Raw genomic sequence first — 18,276 nt, forward strand, 5'->3', positions numbered from 1 at the left:
TTTTGTCCGAAAGGTAACGCTTACTCTGTTTATCCTACGCTGGTATTTCTACATGCAAATAAAAGGCAAAAGACCTATTTTGTGCAAAGTGTATAGTGCGACATTTAAGCTGTTAAAACTGACATTTCGTTCAAATAGCCTTGACATATTTTCCTTCTTGGGCCATTTAGTTGTAGATTTTTAAACGATCTGGCTTGTCTTCCCCTTCAACTGGACCTAAAAGTGTTTCAGTTTCTTGGTTCTCCTTAAATTATCGGATTTTTTATGAAGTGATCTGCATTTTAAACTGATGGCGTTAGTTGTTTTCACATTGTTTGAAATTTAAGTGAATTGTGTGATAACGTTAAAATTTAGCGGTTTGCTGAACTCGTACTCGATATCTCAAAAATGAACAGAAATCAATTTTTTCAAGCTAATTGTCGATTTCTAAAAGATAGTTTTTATTGCAATAAGGTTAGCATTTATTCGGAACAGCGGCGGCTTTTATACTTTGTTTTCAGCTGACCGATGTAATTTCTTTCAGTTTATTTTTCACTTATAACTTTTGTGAATTTCTCTTGACGCTAGGAAGTTAACTCAATTGATCGTGGTATTTAAGAGCAGTTAAATACAAATATTCCAAAAGGAAGCTAGCCAAATAGTTTGGTACCCGAATAATACCTATAAGAAAAGAAAGAATTAATTTCTCCAATGAATAATATATAAATTACTGCACAATAATTTTGCATTGGAGAGGACAGACAACGGGGCTATAGACGCCCACTTTTCAGTCTACCCCAGAATTGAGTACAAATACAACAATTAATATAATTACAAAAGAAAAAAAATATATACAAATTAACACTGTTTGAGAGATAGTCAATGTGACACAAAAATTAAAAATCAAATACAAATCTTGCGAGTTCGTGATTGCAAACTAAAAATGAACACTTCAACATATGGCAAAAATTAGCAATTTCGCCTGACGTCTTCGCTTCAAAGTCTGCAGGAATAATTTCAAAGCTTTTTAATTTATTGTATAACTGGGTTGCACGAAGTTTGATTGAACAGCGTTCTATTTTTCTTTTGCATAAAGGTTGTTTAAGTAACTCAATTGCCGATCCCCTAGTTTCTTTTTCTATGGTATTAGGTACTAACAAGTCATTACAAAAATTTTCACAATGAAGGCCACTGATTGCTTTCAGAGAAAACTTAATCAACTCATACACGTGCAGATCATAAACAGCCAATATGGAGTGCTTCCGGAATATGTCCTCACATGAATCGGTTCTTTTCTTGAAATAAATGAACTTTACAATTTTTTTTCTGTAAAAGATAAATAAGCAGAAGCATAGAGTAACTACAGCAGCAATAGACTAAGACTCCATATTGAACAATAGGCCTAACGTTTGATTCGTAATACTGTAACAGCAGTTCCCTGGGCACAAAATGTCTCAGTTTTGCGATAATACCGCATTGCTTACTTAACTTCTTTTTAACTTCTTCGATATGACTTCCAAAAGAAAGCTTGGAATCAACAAGTATTCCTAGATACTTACAAACTGGTTCCTTTTTTATTTCCCTCGAGTTAAAACAAACTGTCTGACGCATTAGCTGCTAGAGTGACGCCCATCTGTACTGTTTTATCTAAATTGAGCACTAATTTATTTGAACTGAGCCACTTGCTAATATTCTTTAATTCTTGTTCAACTTTGTTTGCCTGCATTCCTACAGCAATTAGATTTGTATCGTCTGCAAATAGATTAACATCAAGCTTTTTGCAAACTAAAGGTAAATCATTTATGTAGATAGTGAATAAAAGAGGACCAAGAATAGATACCTGTGGTACAGCACATTTAAGTTCTTCCCAGCTTGACATAACTCCGCTCAAATGAACACGCTGCACTCTATGCTCGAGATATGATTCAAACCATTTTAATGCCTTTCCTCTGCTACCGTAACATTCTAGCTTCCTAATCATCATTTTGTGATCAATTGTATCAAAAGCTTTCCTCAGATCCAAGAAAGAACTAAAAACGTTTCCTCTTTTGGAAACAGATCTTAAATTTTCCGTAAATTCAACAAGTGCATCAATTGTGCTGTGTTTGTTTCGAAATCCGAATTGTCTATGATAAAACAAAGAAAGCTTTTCAAACTAAGAGTATACCCGATTAAACATAACTTTTTTATAGACCTTGCTCCAAACAATAAGTAGTGAAATAGGCCTGTAATTATTTTCATCTAATTTTGAACCAGATTTGTGCAAAGGAAAAACTTTTGCTTTTTTAAGCTCTTGTGGGAATTCGCCCCTGTTGAACGAAAGAATTATTAAAAACGTAATGTACTCAATAGTTACAGGGGCTGACATTTTCACCAAAAGATTATTAACAAAATCCTCACCAGAGGATGATTTACTATCCAAATTTGATGTTACCAGTTTGACATCCTCATTTGTAACTTAAAAAAAGAAACATCGATTGTAGACGTCTTGGAACTTCCGGTTCATTTTCAGCACCGAGATGCTTGCTGATTTCAAACCCAACATTGGCAAAGTAATTATTAAAAGCTATTGCGTTATCTTGGTCATTCGGCTGACTAATACTGTTCGCCAGTTTCCAGAATAGGGACCTTGGAACTGTTCATCACTTTACCACTTAAATCATTTATTAATTTATAGACATGTCTTTTATTACCGAGGCAAGATTTAAATTTGTTTAATTAAAAGTCTTTTTTGGCTGCAGAGTACTGTTTTTCAAAGCTTGATCTTAATCTTTTGAACTTCTCTAGCCAACTTTTATCATCGCTTCCTTTCCAATAAAGATGATTAATGTTCTTACTTTTGAGATTTTTCGGTTTGTTGCTGAACCATATAGGCTGTTTTTGTTTCTCTCCACCAAGCTGTATTAAGGGAGCAATTCTGTCCGTAACATTTAAAAACACACTACTAAAGGCATTGAACGCATTTGAAGGATTGGTACACGTTGTTATTTTTTCTTTTCTTAATGCCAACTCTTTATCTAGTTCATATAAATAGCGTTTAAATTTTTCTGGATCTTTTGCAAACTTAGTATTTCTAAAAAGTAACAAGTCTTTATTTGTTTTTGTTCGAACTCTCCAACTGAGTTGAATCGGGTAATGATCTGAGAAGCTTTGATGTAGCAGGACCTCGGTTTCACAATTAGGTACATTTCGATAAATAAAGTGATCTAAGCATGTTGAAGTACTATGGGTTACTCTAGTTGGTTCGTTTACTCCTAAGACAAAACCCTTTGAAGCTATTATATTCATATAGTCGTTTACATAATGATTCTGCTCAAAAATATTGATATTGAAGTCACCGCAGATAATAAAAGGTTTTGTATTGCTGCTCCACGACTCCAAGAAATCATCAAAAATCTTTAAGAAGTCAATTTTGGGCATGCTAGGTTTATTGTATATGACCGCCACAAAGAACCGTAAACTATTAGCACTATATTCTATAACAGCAGCTTCGTTGAGAGGATTTTTGTGTATTCTTATCAAATCATAATCACTTTTCAAGTGTATCATAACACCACCACCCTTCGAACTTCTGTTTGTCAGCGCATACTGATGATAGCCTGTAACAAGTAAACTATTGCTGTCATCGCCGCTGTTCAACCAGGTTTCACTCAAACACAAAACGTCAGGCATTTTTTCGAGTCCATGAATTAAAGATTATTGTTCACCGAAATGTTTCTTTAAAGATCTCACATTTAAATGAAGCACCTGTAAACATGTGTGTTTTTGGTTGATATCTTTATGCTGTTGAGCTTGAATAGGAAAGTTAGTTGTTTTAGGAGCCATCGTTGTCATTCCGAAATGGCCCGGAAATTTGTCCAGACTCTTCAGATGAATTTAGTTGATTCGAAAATTTTCCGAAGCATTTCGACACGTCTATGAAGCCATATTTAAGATCTATACCACCCTGGTAAAGATTACTGATTTCATAGATTAAGCCGTCTTGCCTCCATTCGTAAAATATTGTACCCTCTCTTGTCCAAGCTGAATTGACTCGAACATCACTTTTTAGCATCCTCAGAAAATTAAGCCTTGCTTTCGTTATATCTTATATAAAATAATCTTATATATCTTATAATATATATAATATAATATAAATATATAAATATAATATATATAATATATATAATAATATAATAATATAATATATAATATATATAATAATATATATATAATATATAATAATATAATATATAATATATATAAAATATATAATATAAATTATATATATATATCTTAAAAATATCTTATATAAAAACACGAACATCAGACTGGTGTTTCTTGTTTTTAAGAACTTCAATTTTTGTCATACGTCGCGAAAATGTGACTGCAACTGGTGTATTTTGTGTTCTAGTTGAAGCAGGAAGCCGGTGTGCAATTGAAATGTCGTTTTCTGTTACCGATACGTTTAGTCTTTTCGCTAAATTAATGACAGCCGCTGTTGTTTGCTGGTAAGATTCCCTTTGTCCGCTGTGATGGTTTTCCGGCAAATCCAGAATTTAGATGTTTTCTCTTCTGTTGTAATTTTCGAGATCTTCGGCTTCAGATAGCGCGATTCAAGCTTTCTATTTTCAAAAACATTTCGCAGCTGCATCTCTTCTTTCATTTGCTTCAACTTGTCGTCCACAATTTCGTTTATAGTTGATCGAACCTCTGATAGTATACTTTGGAATATGGTTGGAATCAAACTTGCTGACGCTTTTTGTACCCCCGACTCAATTGCTTGGCTGATGTCTACATCGTTTAAAGCGTTTTCAGCTGGGCTTAGAACATTGCAGCCACGTTTGTTATTTGGCTTATTCAAAGGAGTTTGGCCTTGATATTTAAGATTAGGGATTTCATCTTTTTCAGATTCCTTTTCTACAGTGAACGAATCGGGCTGAGTATGATTAAGTACTTCGTTGTTCATTTTTTGAGAAAAAAAATCTTGATGTTTCGGATTGATAGAGGTTAAACACGTACTAAATGATAAAAAACAGCAGAACAGAGAATCTAAGATCACGCACGTAGAGAAAGATAAAGAAGGCAACTCCCCGCGAGTTTCACTTCTCGGATCGCACCAAGATAATTAAATCTCAAATGCTACCGATCGGAGAAACTCACAAAGAATTTGCTGAAGAGATGACGCACCTTTATATTACTGACGTACCTCCAAATCGTCTTCACCCGTCTTTTTCTGCTTTTCCGACTTCTTATTAGATTTTGATTTCCGTTTTCGTGATATTGATCTCTTCAAAGTTAATTTCCTTAAGTCCTTTTCGTGATTAATAACAATCGACAGAAAATTCAATTCTATATTAACGTCTGGATGCACTTTACGTAGTTCGTCTTTGAACCATGTTAATTTCTGTTTGCGCTCGGATAATAGGTGTTTCTTTACTGAAATTATTGAACAAACTTTAGCGTTACACAGCTTTTCGAAAATATCTGGATTTCCATTTCGTCTATTGTACACAATGGCTCGAAAATGTTCTCCAAAAAATGTCAATGTTTCCAATAATTGTTCAACACTCTGTGGTGAGAAATTATTACTTCGATGCCCACTTATTGAGTTGCTTAACACATCATGGCATAAAATTAAATCTTTTCTTCGCTGAAGATTTCCACGTAATATCAAATGCTGTAAGTTTTTGTGCTGTGAGACAGTATTTGGATTGAAACTCAGACCTGGTCTAGCAAAAGTTGATATCTGAATTTTCTTTTTCAACCAGCTAGGAGATTGTTCGATAGCTTTGTATAGACAGCTTGCGCCAACAATAAATACCATGAAGGACGCGAGCAGTTCACATTCGTCTATTTTAAACAAATTGATGATGGACAAAGATAACTTTCAAATCTTCCGCCGGAATCTAAAATCCCCTATAAGCGGGGCTACCCAATGAAAAATCCGGCCTCTATCAACATGCAATAATTATTCAGGACAAAGCTGAAAATTCAATTAAATAGCCTCCCGGGTGCAATTGGAGACTATTTAATAAGTTTATCACAACAATTAGGCTATCAACTTGTTTTGTGATAATTGTTGTATCGATAAACCAAGAAGTTAACGGCCTACGAACATTTAAAAATTCATTTCGAAGTGGCCTTTTAATGGGTATATGAGTAGAATACAGAGTTCCGCCTGTATTTTTCAGCCCAGCCTGTGGTAAAAGCGGCGGAAAAAGTATGACGTAACCTCGGCAACACAGTGCCGTGTTATGCAGCTGTTATTGTCGCAATAGAAAAGTTGATTGAAGATTTACACAATTTTTACACATACATCGTTTGTTTGTGAGATGCTATTAAAAATTGAATAGCTTGCCAGGTATTTTTGAATCTTGCGGTCTCCTGGGCTTTTTGGACGCCTTTTCAGTATCCCCCTAAATACTGGTTGACCTCAGTAATGAACATAAGTTTTTCTTTTTGATCATGCTTTCTAGTCAAGTTCTAGGTGTACGAGAAGGCAAACATAGATGGCGTTTCCTTTGTTGGTCTGTTGCTTTAAAAAAATTAGTACCTCAGTTTCCTTTGTATGCGAGCGTATTATTTCATTTCTTTTTTGTGCAGTAAATCAATTATATGGGCTGAAGTTTCCATTTCAGTTTAGGGAGCAAAAAGTTTTGATCTCGAACTCTGAATATGCTGAGCAATTAGGACTTTTTATTTAACAAAGAAAGTGTTAGCGGCTCTTTCATTTTTTGCTTTCAAATTTTCTAGCATTGGCATCTTGGCCTTTCAAGTAACTTTTAACCCCTGACTTTATGCGTTTTATTTGATATATTGCTCTCTAATTCACAATTGTTAACATCAGAAAACATTCGGCGGCAGTTACTATAAAAAGTCAACTGATACGTGATCCAAAATAGGTTCCATGTTTTCGAATTGTTATTGTAGTGGTCAGTTATTACCACTGCTGTGATCATGAGCTGCCTTAGAAAAGTTTTTGTCCGACGTATAGCTATCCGTAACTTTCTAACTTAACCGTGTAGCTGTCTCCGGCTGATTGAATGCATCCTGAACTTTCTGTATGTGAAATAGAATCGTGGAAATTTGCATAGCTGAGTGGTTGGTTTTTGTCTAACCTTAATTGTTCTTGTAGCGCTTACTTTTTAGCCACGTGTTTGTCTTTGAGCACAATGAAATCCGCGAGGCGGTTGATATTTTTGGTGATTTTGTTTCTGCAATGTATTTTTCCCTAGTTTTTGCTAGCCTAAAACATGTATGATGGAACTAGTGGGCATTAGTGCTCAGAGACTTTCAATTCTGTTTCAGCTCAAACTGTTTTGGAGACTTATACTTATGGTGTGAAGAGCGGTTTTTAGAGGTTGAAGACCCCTCCCCCCCACTGTTGACCTCCTCCGAGGTTTGACAGTAAGCTGATGCAAAGTTTCTGGATTTAATGGAATGGTTATCAATATTTTAATGAATCGAATTTTAGCAATTTTTTCATAAAATTTAATTTTAAAAATTTAAATTTTCGAAAAATTATTATGTTCGAAGTTTATGGATCTTTGTGAGCCAGTGAAACTGTTTAAGGCTTGAAATAGGGATACTGGATAATTTCTTGAGGCAATGAAAAGGTTCTGAAGACATTAATATCACGAATTCTAGCAAGATTTTAAAATTTGCGATTGTTTTAAAAATTTTTGAACATTTTTGTCCTTTTCTGTGTTTACCGGTCATTGCTGGCCAACGAAGCTTGTTAAGTGTTGCAGATGTGTTACATGACAGAAATCGCGAGACAAAAATATTTATGAACATTTTCTGCAAAATTTGGAAACTTATCTTGAATTTTGCACTTTCAGTTTTTTTTTATAGGATTTAATTACTAACAAGCCTAGAAAACTAGAATTTGCAGAGTCGAATCTCATCATGGAGAATATTCCTAGCTCTCTCTCTCTCTCTCTGTTGGTTAGGGTTTCTTTCCTTCTCTTTCTCGTTCACGTTTTATCTCTCGTACACACTCTCTGTTGGTTGGGTTTTCTTTCCTTCTCTTTCTCGTTCACGTTTTATCTCTCGTACACACTCTCTGTTGGTTGGGTTTTCTTTCCTTCTCTTTCTCGTTCGTTTTATCTCGTACTCACACACACACTCTCTCTCTCTCCTTAACTCTTTTGTTGATGCCGCACTTATGTTATGTGGCGTGATGTCATCCTATTATCCTGACCTCACTCCCCTTCAATCAAGCTGAAGCTAGACTCATTAAACAGTGGCTAGGTACTGACGAAGCCAACCGCTCGCCTGTGGTTTGAGAGCAATTCGCGCGACGTTAGTCGGTTAGGGTTGTAAAGTTTGGTCGTATCAGTTCTGAGCCTATTTGCATGGTATTTTTAATCTTTTTTTAAAGTTTTTCACCTGTATTTAAAGTATTCGGTTCAAAGTTTTTTTGAAATAAAAAGACTAATTTTTTGTTCCGACCCTAATTGGTGGAGAACTATATACTCGCATGCGTTTTTCAGTCAATTTTGGCCGATCAATGTATTGATCGTAGAGAGTTGCGACTGCTGTCATTAGAAAGCCCGTTCAACAAATAATAGAATTAAAACGTTTTTTTTTTTACTTCAAAACGTTATCGAGGTTCAAAGTTTTGTTAACATATAACCAATTTCAGTTGTTTTTGTTCGCATTTTTGGTATTTTACTGAGTTTTTCGGCAATCTTGCTGTAAAAAATGTTGAAATTCTTAACAAAAGTGTTAATGGTTTTGATTTTAAAGACAGTAAAAGTGCTGAACATTTTGATCCAAAGTTTTGCTAAAATGTTGTCTACATTTTTCAAAATTGAGCCTTTTCTTTCAAAAATGCAGTTCTATAGAATATTTTGTTCAAATTAGCGGGCAGTACAAACCTAAAACATGCGGACACAACAATCTTCTCAACCTCCATAAATCGCCAGTGTCGTTTGCTAGGAGAATGTGCCGGAATTTAATATTTGCTCATTTTCTAATTTAACATTGATTATAACATGACAATATACAATGAAGCCAAAAGTTTTGATATATTGACCTTTTTTGTAAAACTGTGTTTTGCTATTATTTGGATCAATTACCTTTTTCTAAAGGACGACAAGATTATGAAGGCTAGTTTTGGTCTGTTCGTCGGTTTGAATTCTATTGGTCGCTGTTTTTTTTTTAAATATTTTTGATTTTTTTTCTCTAAGTGAAGTACCGGATTGATATTACACCGCATTTACTTCATTTTGTTGCCCAATTACCGACAGATTTTTTTGTACGTGCAAATGAGGCTCAATGAACGTATATCAAATATTCAGTGATAAGTTTATGGCTTCATAAACATTGTAAAATGTTCTTTTTAATTTGCGTTATTTTTTAGTGTACAGACTTAGTCTCGTCAATGACATGTCCCAATAGTGTCCTATGGAGCTACGTAGTTGAAACGTTATTTTTATGGCTTTCACAACTTTGTTTTTAAAAAGAATAGATTTTTGAGCTTTTTTCCATACTTTTTTTCATCTTTTTTCTGTCAACTTGCAGCTCATTTCCAGCAGCGGTCGCATAATTTTTTTAATGAGTTAGCCTTCACTGTGTTTTTTGTTTTATGGATTGGTTTTTGGCTCTGAAACGTTCATGCGTTTTGAAGTTTTCATACATTTTCGGTTTTGTAGTTTTCATACATTTTGTTTTGTCGGTTTTTTGTACATTTATCTTTGTCTTGTCACGTTTTCACGCTAATGACAGGACACATTTCGAAACAAAGGCTTCGAATAAATGCGCAATTGAATTTAACTTGGGTTTTTACTAAATAGATTCTGTTTCTTACGGCTTCGACACCGTTTTCTCGCAAAGTTTTTGATTTTCTAAATTTACCTTTTTTTCATTCTTTTTGTAGTTGCATGATATATTTTGGATAATGACACGTCTATGGCCCTTTTTGGAAGGAGAAATTGATCTATATAAATGTTTAAGCTTAAAGTTAATGGTCTTTTGACTATGATTTTATTTGTTTGAAAAAGTTATCATTGTTTTTTGAACTTTTCTGCTTTTTTAAAATTATTTCCCTACTTCTATCCACTTATAGCTTTTTTCCAGCGAAGAGGTCTCATCAGTTTGCTAATGAATTGAACTTTGTTTTTACTGCTTTTTAGGTTTTCAGAAATGGTTTTTTGGTTTTGAGACTAAGAGTTCTCATATTTTTTTGTACAATGGTAATTTTTCTGTACATTTGTATATCTTGTTTTTTGACATCTTACATTAATGGCAGAACAGTTGCCATAGAAACAGCGTTAAAAGATGACGCAATTAGAACTATTGAGAGTTTTGAATGAATAGGTTATGGTTTTTGACGACTTCGACACTTTTCTCGCAAAATTTGCCTCATGAATTTTGCCCATGTTTGTCGTTCTTTTTAATGTCATATATTCTGGATAAGGAAAGGTATCAGGGGCTTTCTATTGAGGTATAAATGAACCTATCTAAGTGTTTAAGTCCAAAGCTAATGGTTTTCATGACTAGAATTTGTTTTAACAAATATTGTTTTTAACGTTTCCTGCTTTTGTTTTCTTCTTTCCGTTAGTATGTTGTTTAGGCTGTTCAATCGAAGTTTGCATTATGTTTTGCTGACGTTGATTTAAATAGTTGTTTCATGCTCAAAATAATGGATTTTTGGCTTTGTTTCATAGAGCTCTCATAAAAATTTTTATGATTTTGGAATTTGTGTCCAAATTTGTTCAATTTTTGTTCTAACATGCCAATAATTAAATTCAAGTCCCATTTGCGTTGAACGTAGGACCTATTTTGTAAATTTATTTTTATTTTAATGTATATCTTAGTATTTCAATCGCTTGGACACTGATTTTTAGCAAATTTTTATTGGAGTCTTCATTGTTTTCATTATTTGTCGTTCTTTTATTAGTCGTAAGACGTAATCTGGTTAATGAGAGGTCTCAATGTCTTCTGGAGTTTTAAATGAACCTGTTCAATGATTTCAGTTGATAGCTAGTGGTGTCCATCTCTTCAATTTTTTTTTATTTTTAGAAAATAAAATCGTTCTTTTTAACTTTGCGATCTTTTTTGTCTAATTGTTACCTAGACATTTTATGGGCAGGTCCTATCTTTTGTTGAGTGAATTAAATTTTGTGTCGAATTTTGTTTTTATGTTGTGCTAAATTGACCTCTTTAAGTTTTTTAAAAATATTAATTTTTGGTCTATTTTTGGTATACTGTTTGGTTTTGCTGTTTATTTTTGTCTGTTTGTCTTGCATTGTAGTCTTGTTAATGGCGTATCTTACCGGCACTATATAACAACATTGTATAATTAGTTTAATGGCTTCAGTTTAAAGTAATTTTTTTATTCATACAACAATTGTTTTTGAGAAAATTTTAAATTTGTGAAAGTTTTCGGTCTTCCTCTCTTGGAAGACAATTGAATCAAAAATGTAGATGAGTGGTGTGGGAACATAGCGACCGCACATTACCGAGCCTCTGTTACCTACTTCAATCAAAGTAGTCATGAACCCGTAAAGATATTTGAACATTAAACAAATGTGTAGAATAACTTTTTTGCTGGGAAAAAGTCAGGGGATCGTTTGTCAGGTGGTTATATTTATTACTTGATTGAGACATTGTTGGTTTTTACTTTTTCTTCCAACTGAATTTTTTTGCCAAAAGAATTAGTTCTTGTTCTTGCGAATGTTATTCAGTAATTTTTGTTTGCTCAACGTTCAGCTTTTGAAGTATGGGTATTAGTCCGAAACTTTTTTCAACGATGAAATTTATATTGATGGCGTATCTTGAAACTCTCGCTTAAGCGTTTTATAATATAGAATCGAGTTTTTAAGCCAGTCTTCCACATTTTATTTGTTTTTGAACTAGCTTCGCTGTATCGACTTTCGGCCTTGTGAAAAAGGGTGCGGCATTAGTCATTTTTCGGCTCTGTTGGCATAGATGGATCGTTGCATATCATAAACCACACATTGGTAACAATGCCTTTCACTAATATTTCGAATTGTTTTAAGCAACTGTTTTTCTGCGAATTGATCGGTAGCTGGGTTATAAATTTGTTTTGATATATAATTAACTTCCAATATTTGCGCTGCAGTGGAAATAAGGAAGAGAATATCAGATTTTCAAACCTTAGTGTTTGCTTTTTATCATAGATTGGAGGTGGTCCTATTGGTATTTTCATGCCATTTTCTGTCAATTTTGTCCTCGGATAACTTCTACGCATGACCGCATGAATTTTGTCAGAATAAAAATTGCTGACCTGAATTCTCATACCAACAGCGTGTAATGGGCTAGAAGCCAAACGCCCACTCGTCGTTTTTGAACAAAATGTTGGACGTCAATTGGCATTGTTTGTCATTACCGGTTTCAATTATTCATGTTTATTGTTAAAGCTTTAACACAATGCTTAATCATTTCTTTGTTCAGGTGTTCTCACAGGAACCCTCATCGTCACCCCCAAACAATCAGGGGCAAGTCTACCCCCATAACCTTCAGCAACAACAACATCAACACCTGAACGCATCAGGAACAAATTACGACAAACCGAACAGATTACAATTTCAATATACACCTCCTATTCACTTGCAGCAAACAGCTAATGCTAAAAACACTCCCGTGTCAAGAGTTTCAGATAAAAGCTCCACGGGCTCTGGTCATGCCCCGACATCCCCGACGGGACCAGATCCTGGGTTCCCAACTCAGTTGAGCAATTCAGTGGCCTCAAAAGGTGTCGCAACAACAGTCATGACCAACGCTAATGCTAACAACAACACTCTCCTAACCGCTGCTAGTAATAACTCGACAACTAACAGTATTCATAACAACAACAATAATATAAATCTGACAAGTAATATTGCGAGTAGCGCTAATAGCAAATCGAATGGTGCTATAGGATTGGGGTCCAAACAACAACAGCAGCAACAGTATCCTTATCATATGCAGGCGCAACAAACGACAACAACTCATTCGATGGCGGGTGATAGCTATAGCCACAACAATCATCAGAACAGTTTAGGACAGAGTCAGCAAAGTGCGCTGCCAGTTAGCATCACTTCGGCTGTTGCGCCCAATCACAGTTCTTCAAAGGTGACCTTTCAACATATGCACCTATTAATGTTTTCGATTAATGAGATAACTACAACTTTTGGACAGTATCATCGATACCCAATGCTGAATTTTTGAGCCTTGCCCATTATAGCCGCAACTTAGTGGTCATATAACATAAAGACAGAAGTAAGCGTTCTAGACGAATGGGTGTCTAGCAGAATGAGAAAAGAGTGAATCCCAGCCAGATCCTTGAATTCATAAGCCGAACAATCTGACTTAAATTTAAGTATCAGCCAATGTAAGAATTGGCGAATTAAAGCGGTCATCGTCGCTTTATTAATTGCTCTCGAACGAAGTTCGTAGCAATTATTGTGACGTTTTGGTCTTTTCTTAATGCAAATTTTTTGCTTGACCGTTTTTGCGATTTTCTTCAACATTCTTTGACTTCTCAAGTGACTTTTTCTCGCTTTCGTTCTTCATTTTTGAGTGATCACTATTGTTCTCACTCTGAAATAAAGCTTGTTGCTAATAAAAAATCGGTTACAGAATAGGAAAAAGAAGGGCTTGATAGCCGAAGGGGCAGTGCTAATAGTGAGAGAGCTGCAGGTCCAAGGTTCGAATCCCGGCGTGGTCAAATATTTTTTCACCCATAAAGAAAAATTTATCTAGGCTGCAACCCCTGAATTAAATTGCCTTGCCTGTCGTTCGAGAGCAATTCTTCCGACATTAGTCGGTTTATGTTTAATTGCTCTCAAACGAAGTTTGTAGCAATTATATTAGTCCTGTCGGTGTTTTTCGCTTGACCAATTTTTCGTCTGAAGCTTTTGACTTTTCGTCCTCAAAAACGGGATAACAGGTAGCGCCCAGCGGGCATTAAGTGCTCTTAGAGCCTTTCAGCTCTGTTTCAGCTCAAACTGTTTTGGAGACTTATACTTATGGTGTGAAGGGCGGTTCTTAGAGGTTGAGACACCCCCTCCCCCTGTTGACCCCCCACCCCCACTATTGCCTCCACCCCCCACCGCGATGTTCCCTCCGACACAGTGTTGCCCCTCATCAGCCCCCGGTGCAACCCCCCCCCCCCCCGTGGCTAGCAACTGACGAAGCCAACCGCTCGCCGGTCGTTTGAGAGCAATTCGCCCGACGTTAGTCGGTTATGTTCAGCTATGATGTGCAGTTGTGTTGCTCTCAAGTCGACGTGTTCGTGACCGCAAACCCTCAAAAATTCTTGCGCTAAGCCAGTAATATCTTTTGCGATCGCGTTCTGCTTTTCAAAGCGGGTTTTTAGTTTTAGCTCTAAGTTTTTCAGGGTGTTTGTCTCAATTTCTTAGCTAGTAATTGTACGTTTCTAATTATTTATATCTATCTGGAGCAAACATTAGACTTTAAGTTAAAATTTTGAGCTATTTTTGCCATTTTTTGTGCTGGACAATATTTTTGCAGTTTTTGTAATTTTCTGGAGTATTTTTGGATAACATTGGATGATCTTAGAATTTGATCCATTTTAATTTTGATTAATTGCTCTTAATTGAAAAACATTTTTTATAAACGTGTGTGTTTTTTTTATGCAAATTTTCTGCTTGATCGTTTCTGCACTATTCAGAATAATCGACTTTTGAAGTCTTTCACGCACTTCTTTTTGGTTTTTGAGTGATTTCAATTGCTCTCACTCCTAAGTAAAGTCTGATTAAATCTGATTTTAAGATTTTCGCAGTAGTTTCATGTGTTCACTTTTCAATCTTAATTTAATCACTTTTATTTAAAAGAGCTGTTGTGTAGAACTTGTTAATAATAGGTGACTTTTGAAGGTTAGACAGGCTATCACTGAAGTAAATTATAACGTGTAAATTTTTTGCAGGTTTTTTGATTGCGATTGTTAAATATTTTGTGTCTCTTACAGGCTTTAGGCGAGTCACTAATTGATCAATAAGATTTAAAATTTTCTAAGAAAAATTGTAAAATACCATTTTACTTTTTTCATAAAATTTTGTTTTGATTTTCTTTTCTCAGTAAATTTTCCGTTATTATCCGTTATTATGTACCGCTTCTTTAAGTTGCAGGTTGTTCTTTGAACGAGAACTAGTTTGAAAGTTTTTATCCGAATAGTTGTGAGTCGCAGCGTGTGTGGAAATGTCATATTTTATCATTTTTAGTAACCAGATTTGACTTTTCGCATTTTTTTACTGTTTTTATTATTTTAAAATGGGTTGTATAATTAAGTAGAGAATTCATTGTGTTTTGTAAGTAGGTGACTGAGGCATAAGTTGATATGAGTCGTTATGTTTTGGAGTCTACTGGCTATGTTTTCCTAAGATCTGGTTACTCATTTTCATGATTTTGGAAGTTGAAGTGATATAGGTCACGCAGAAACAGGAAGTAGAGCGGAAAATCTAGTTGTACTGCGTGGTAAAATGTTTTGCCGTATTTTAAAAAAGAGTTATATAACGGTATTTGATCAAAAATTCGCCTTGCTAGTTTTTTGTTCATGTGGCAGTTTTTGCCTCTGATTTTTTCTAAATGGTTTTTGCAATTCATTCATAGTCCATTTTTTTTTCTAAATGGTTTTTGCAATTCATTCATAGTCCATTTTAGGCCTAGAGTTTTTGTTAACTCAATGAAATCTCTTTCAAGTTTAGGCCAATACTTGTCCTGTTAAGTTTTTTACTTCGTCGAACAAAAATTTGTTTCGCTTTACCTCAGATCATAGCTTGTTTATTGCTCTCAAACGAAGTTGGTAGCAATTATATTAATCTTTTAGATATCTTTTTATTAGTGTTTTTAAATGCGATTTTGCGTGACCAATTTTTTCTGTCTGGCTAATATGACTTTTCGTCATCCAAAATGGGACAAGCAGGTAAAGCCCGGAGGGCGATAAGTTCTGTTGAGCTTTTCGACCTACTAGACTCTAAAGATGCGAATCACCGAAACTGTTTTGGAGACATAGTTTCTTGGTATGAAAGGAGGTTCTTGGATTTTGACCCCCTCGCCCCCATGTCACTTACCCCCAAGTCAGTCTTCCCTACGCCTCGCTCCCCACGCCCTCTGAAACTCGTTTGAGAGCAATTCGTCCAACGTTAGTTTGCGTAAATATTTTGACTTCTTGACTATTCTCTCATTCTGCTCAGTGATTTTAATGAGCAGTTGCTCAGCAAAACAAACTAGAATGAACAGAGTCACTATCGAAAATGGAAATAAAAAAAGCGGGATACATCCAAGTTTTTTAAAGCCCAATTTTTGATGCCCGCTACTTGAACTTTTTTCTGATAAGTCTTAGTTACCATCTCTAATGCTTATTGGTATTGATTATAGCCCCTGAATCCTCTATTTAGGAAACAGTACTATCTAGTCATGAAATGAAATCAAAATAGTTCGCTCTTGAAAGAGGTCTTTGTGCAGCGATCATTTAATCCTAATCGGAGTTATGGGAATAAAAGGCGGCTATTTGGGCAATCTGACGGTATTTAAAAAAATGTTAGTGCTGAAAAATTGCGTTTTAACTACTGAATTTGCAAGTGACCAATGAAAGAGCGGGAATTTTTTTCGCTTTTTCTCATTCTGCTAGACGCCCATTTCGCTAGATGGCCTCCCTTATAGCTCTCCTTAAAACCATAATCGGGGGTTTAAATTTTATGGGTGGGGGCTATAATGAGAAATATCCAAATTTTCAAGTTTTTGTGTTAGGTTGTTACGAAACTTTTGTGTGTTTAGCAACTCGCAAACGCCAGTCCAGCTACTGGTAGTCGCGCTGAAATGACAGAGAAACAGCGCAAGGTTGCAGACATGATCAGTGCTACGAGACCACCTCCCAAAAACAGCAACAATCAAGTTGGAGCGAGTAATAATGCCAGTGCATACAGTCCCAAGTCACCTCTAGTGTCCACATCTCTCCATCATCACACACAGCAACAGATACCAGGTACGAACAACAGAGGAGTCAAATCATATTTTTGATAGCATGCCTTATAACAGGTATTTGTCAATTTTGACTGTAAAACTGTCCAATTGATTTTTGCATGTGATAATAGTTGTGCTTCCTGTTTTAATATCAAAGACACGCGAATTCTCAATATCCGTTTTGTGCAATTTTTTTTGGTTGTTTTTGTGCATAAAAATAACCTGTGTCAAGATGTCTGAAATAAAATTGTCTTATTTCAAAAAGTTAACCCAACAAAGAATTGAGGATGACCAACGCGGGAATTCATAAAGAGAGAAAAAGCTTTTTCTTCCAGGTACACCAAAATCCTCTAGAGCAGCAACGTCCCAACAGAAGCAGCAACAGCATCAGTCTAACACGACGTCGACAACGACAACAGCCTCTTCAGTCACCAGTCCTTTGTCGCCCAAGAGTGCTTCCAAATCACATCACCAACTGCAAAATCAAACAGGTGTTTTAATTACTCAAATAATGTATGTAGAAATTAATTGAGTCCTTTTTCAACTTAATTATTTGTCTAACCAATTTTTTTTTCGGTGACTTTGCATGCATGTCTAATATCCTGGTTTTTCGCGATAACAATGGCTCTCATTCCGAATTTTAATGCTTGGCATAGTTATAAGGCTAGCATTGGTCTCATGTTTATAGCTGCGAAGCTGTAAGCTGAGCGAAGCTATATTGCGGTGCTCTTGGTTTTTTACAATTCAAAGAATTTGAATTGTATTGGGGCGCTGTCTCTTTTTTAAAGATCTGTTCACACATTTTCCTGATTTTTGAAGTCCAATTGAGTAGTGATTTTGGTCACGCCGAAACAGGAAGTGGAGCGAAAAAGCGAATGGTTTTGCGGCGTAAATTTTTTTCGCTCTAAATTTAAGGTAGACTGAGAAAACGGTGTTTGAGCAAAAATTCGCTTTCTCGCTAGTGGTTTTTTTTGTTCACATGCGGCAATTTCACTTAGATTTTTACTGTTTTTTCAATTTTTTTGATCTGATTTTTTTCTAAATGGTTTTCCCAATCCATTCATACTCCGTTCTAGGTCTAGTTTTCTGTTTAGTCAATGAAAATTCTTTGAATTGTACGTCAGGACTTGTCCTGCTATGTTTTTTTGTTTCGTCGTCTGACGCTCTTTTTTCGTTTTACTTGTTCACATAGCAAAGCTGAAAAAGTCAAATTTTCTGAATGACTTCTTCCTCTCACTAACGGCATTTGCGCGCGTGACGTCATTTCTCACTCGCTTTATCTATCTCTATTATATGGCACGCGTTTCTATTTCTATTATATGGCACGCAGGTCTATTCTTTCGCAGCTATTCCGGCAACCTGCCGGCTAAGTTTATAAAT

General features: G+C 35.4%; 1 protein-coding gene across 3 annotated transcripts in view; it reads left to right on the forward strand.

Annotated features, from left to right (window-relative positions):
- LOC142350334 (uncharacterized) overlaps nucleotides 1–18,276 on the forward strand; it is an 87,690-nt gene that overhangs the window by 25,125 nt on the left and 44,289 nt on the right. For all 3 annotated transcript variants that reach the window (XM_075402166.1, XM_075402165.1, XM_075402167.1), the window contains exons 6-8: nucleotides 12,385–13,044; nucleotides 16,711–16,918; nucleotides 17,232–17,387. In XM_075402166.1, the coding sequence (XP_075258281.1) occupies nucleotides 12,385–13,044; nucleotides 16,711–16,918; nucleotides 17,232–17,387 (1,024 nt within the window). The remainder of the gene's footprint in view (nucleotides 1–12,384; nucleotides 13,045–16,710; nucleotides 16,919–17,231; nucleotides 17,388–18,276) is intronic.

The sequence above is a fragment of the Convolutriloba macropyga genome, chromosome 12 (assembly GCF_964194025.1).
Source record: "Convolutriloba macropyga chromosome 12, txConMacr16.3, whole genome shotgun sequence".
NCBI classification, from domain to species: Eukaryota; Metazoa; Xenacoelomorpha; order Acoela; family Convolutidae; genus Convolutriloba; species Convolutriloba macropyga.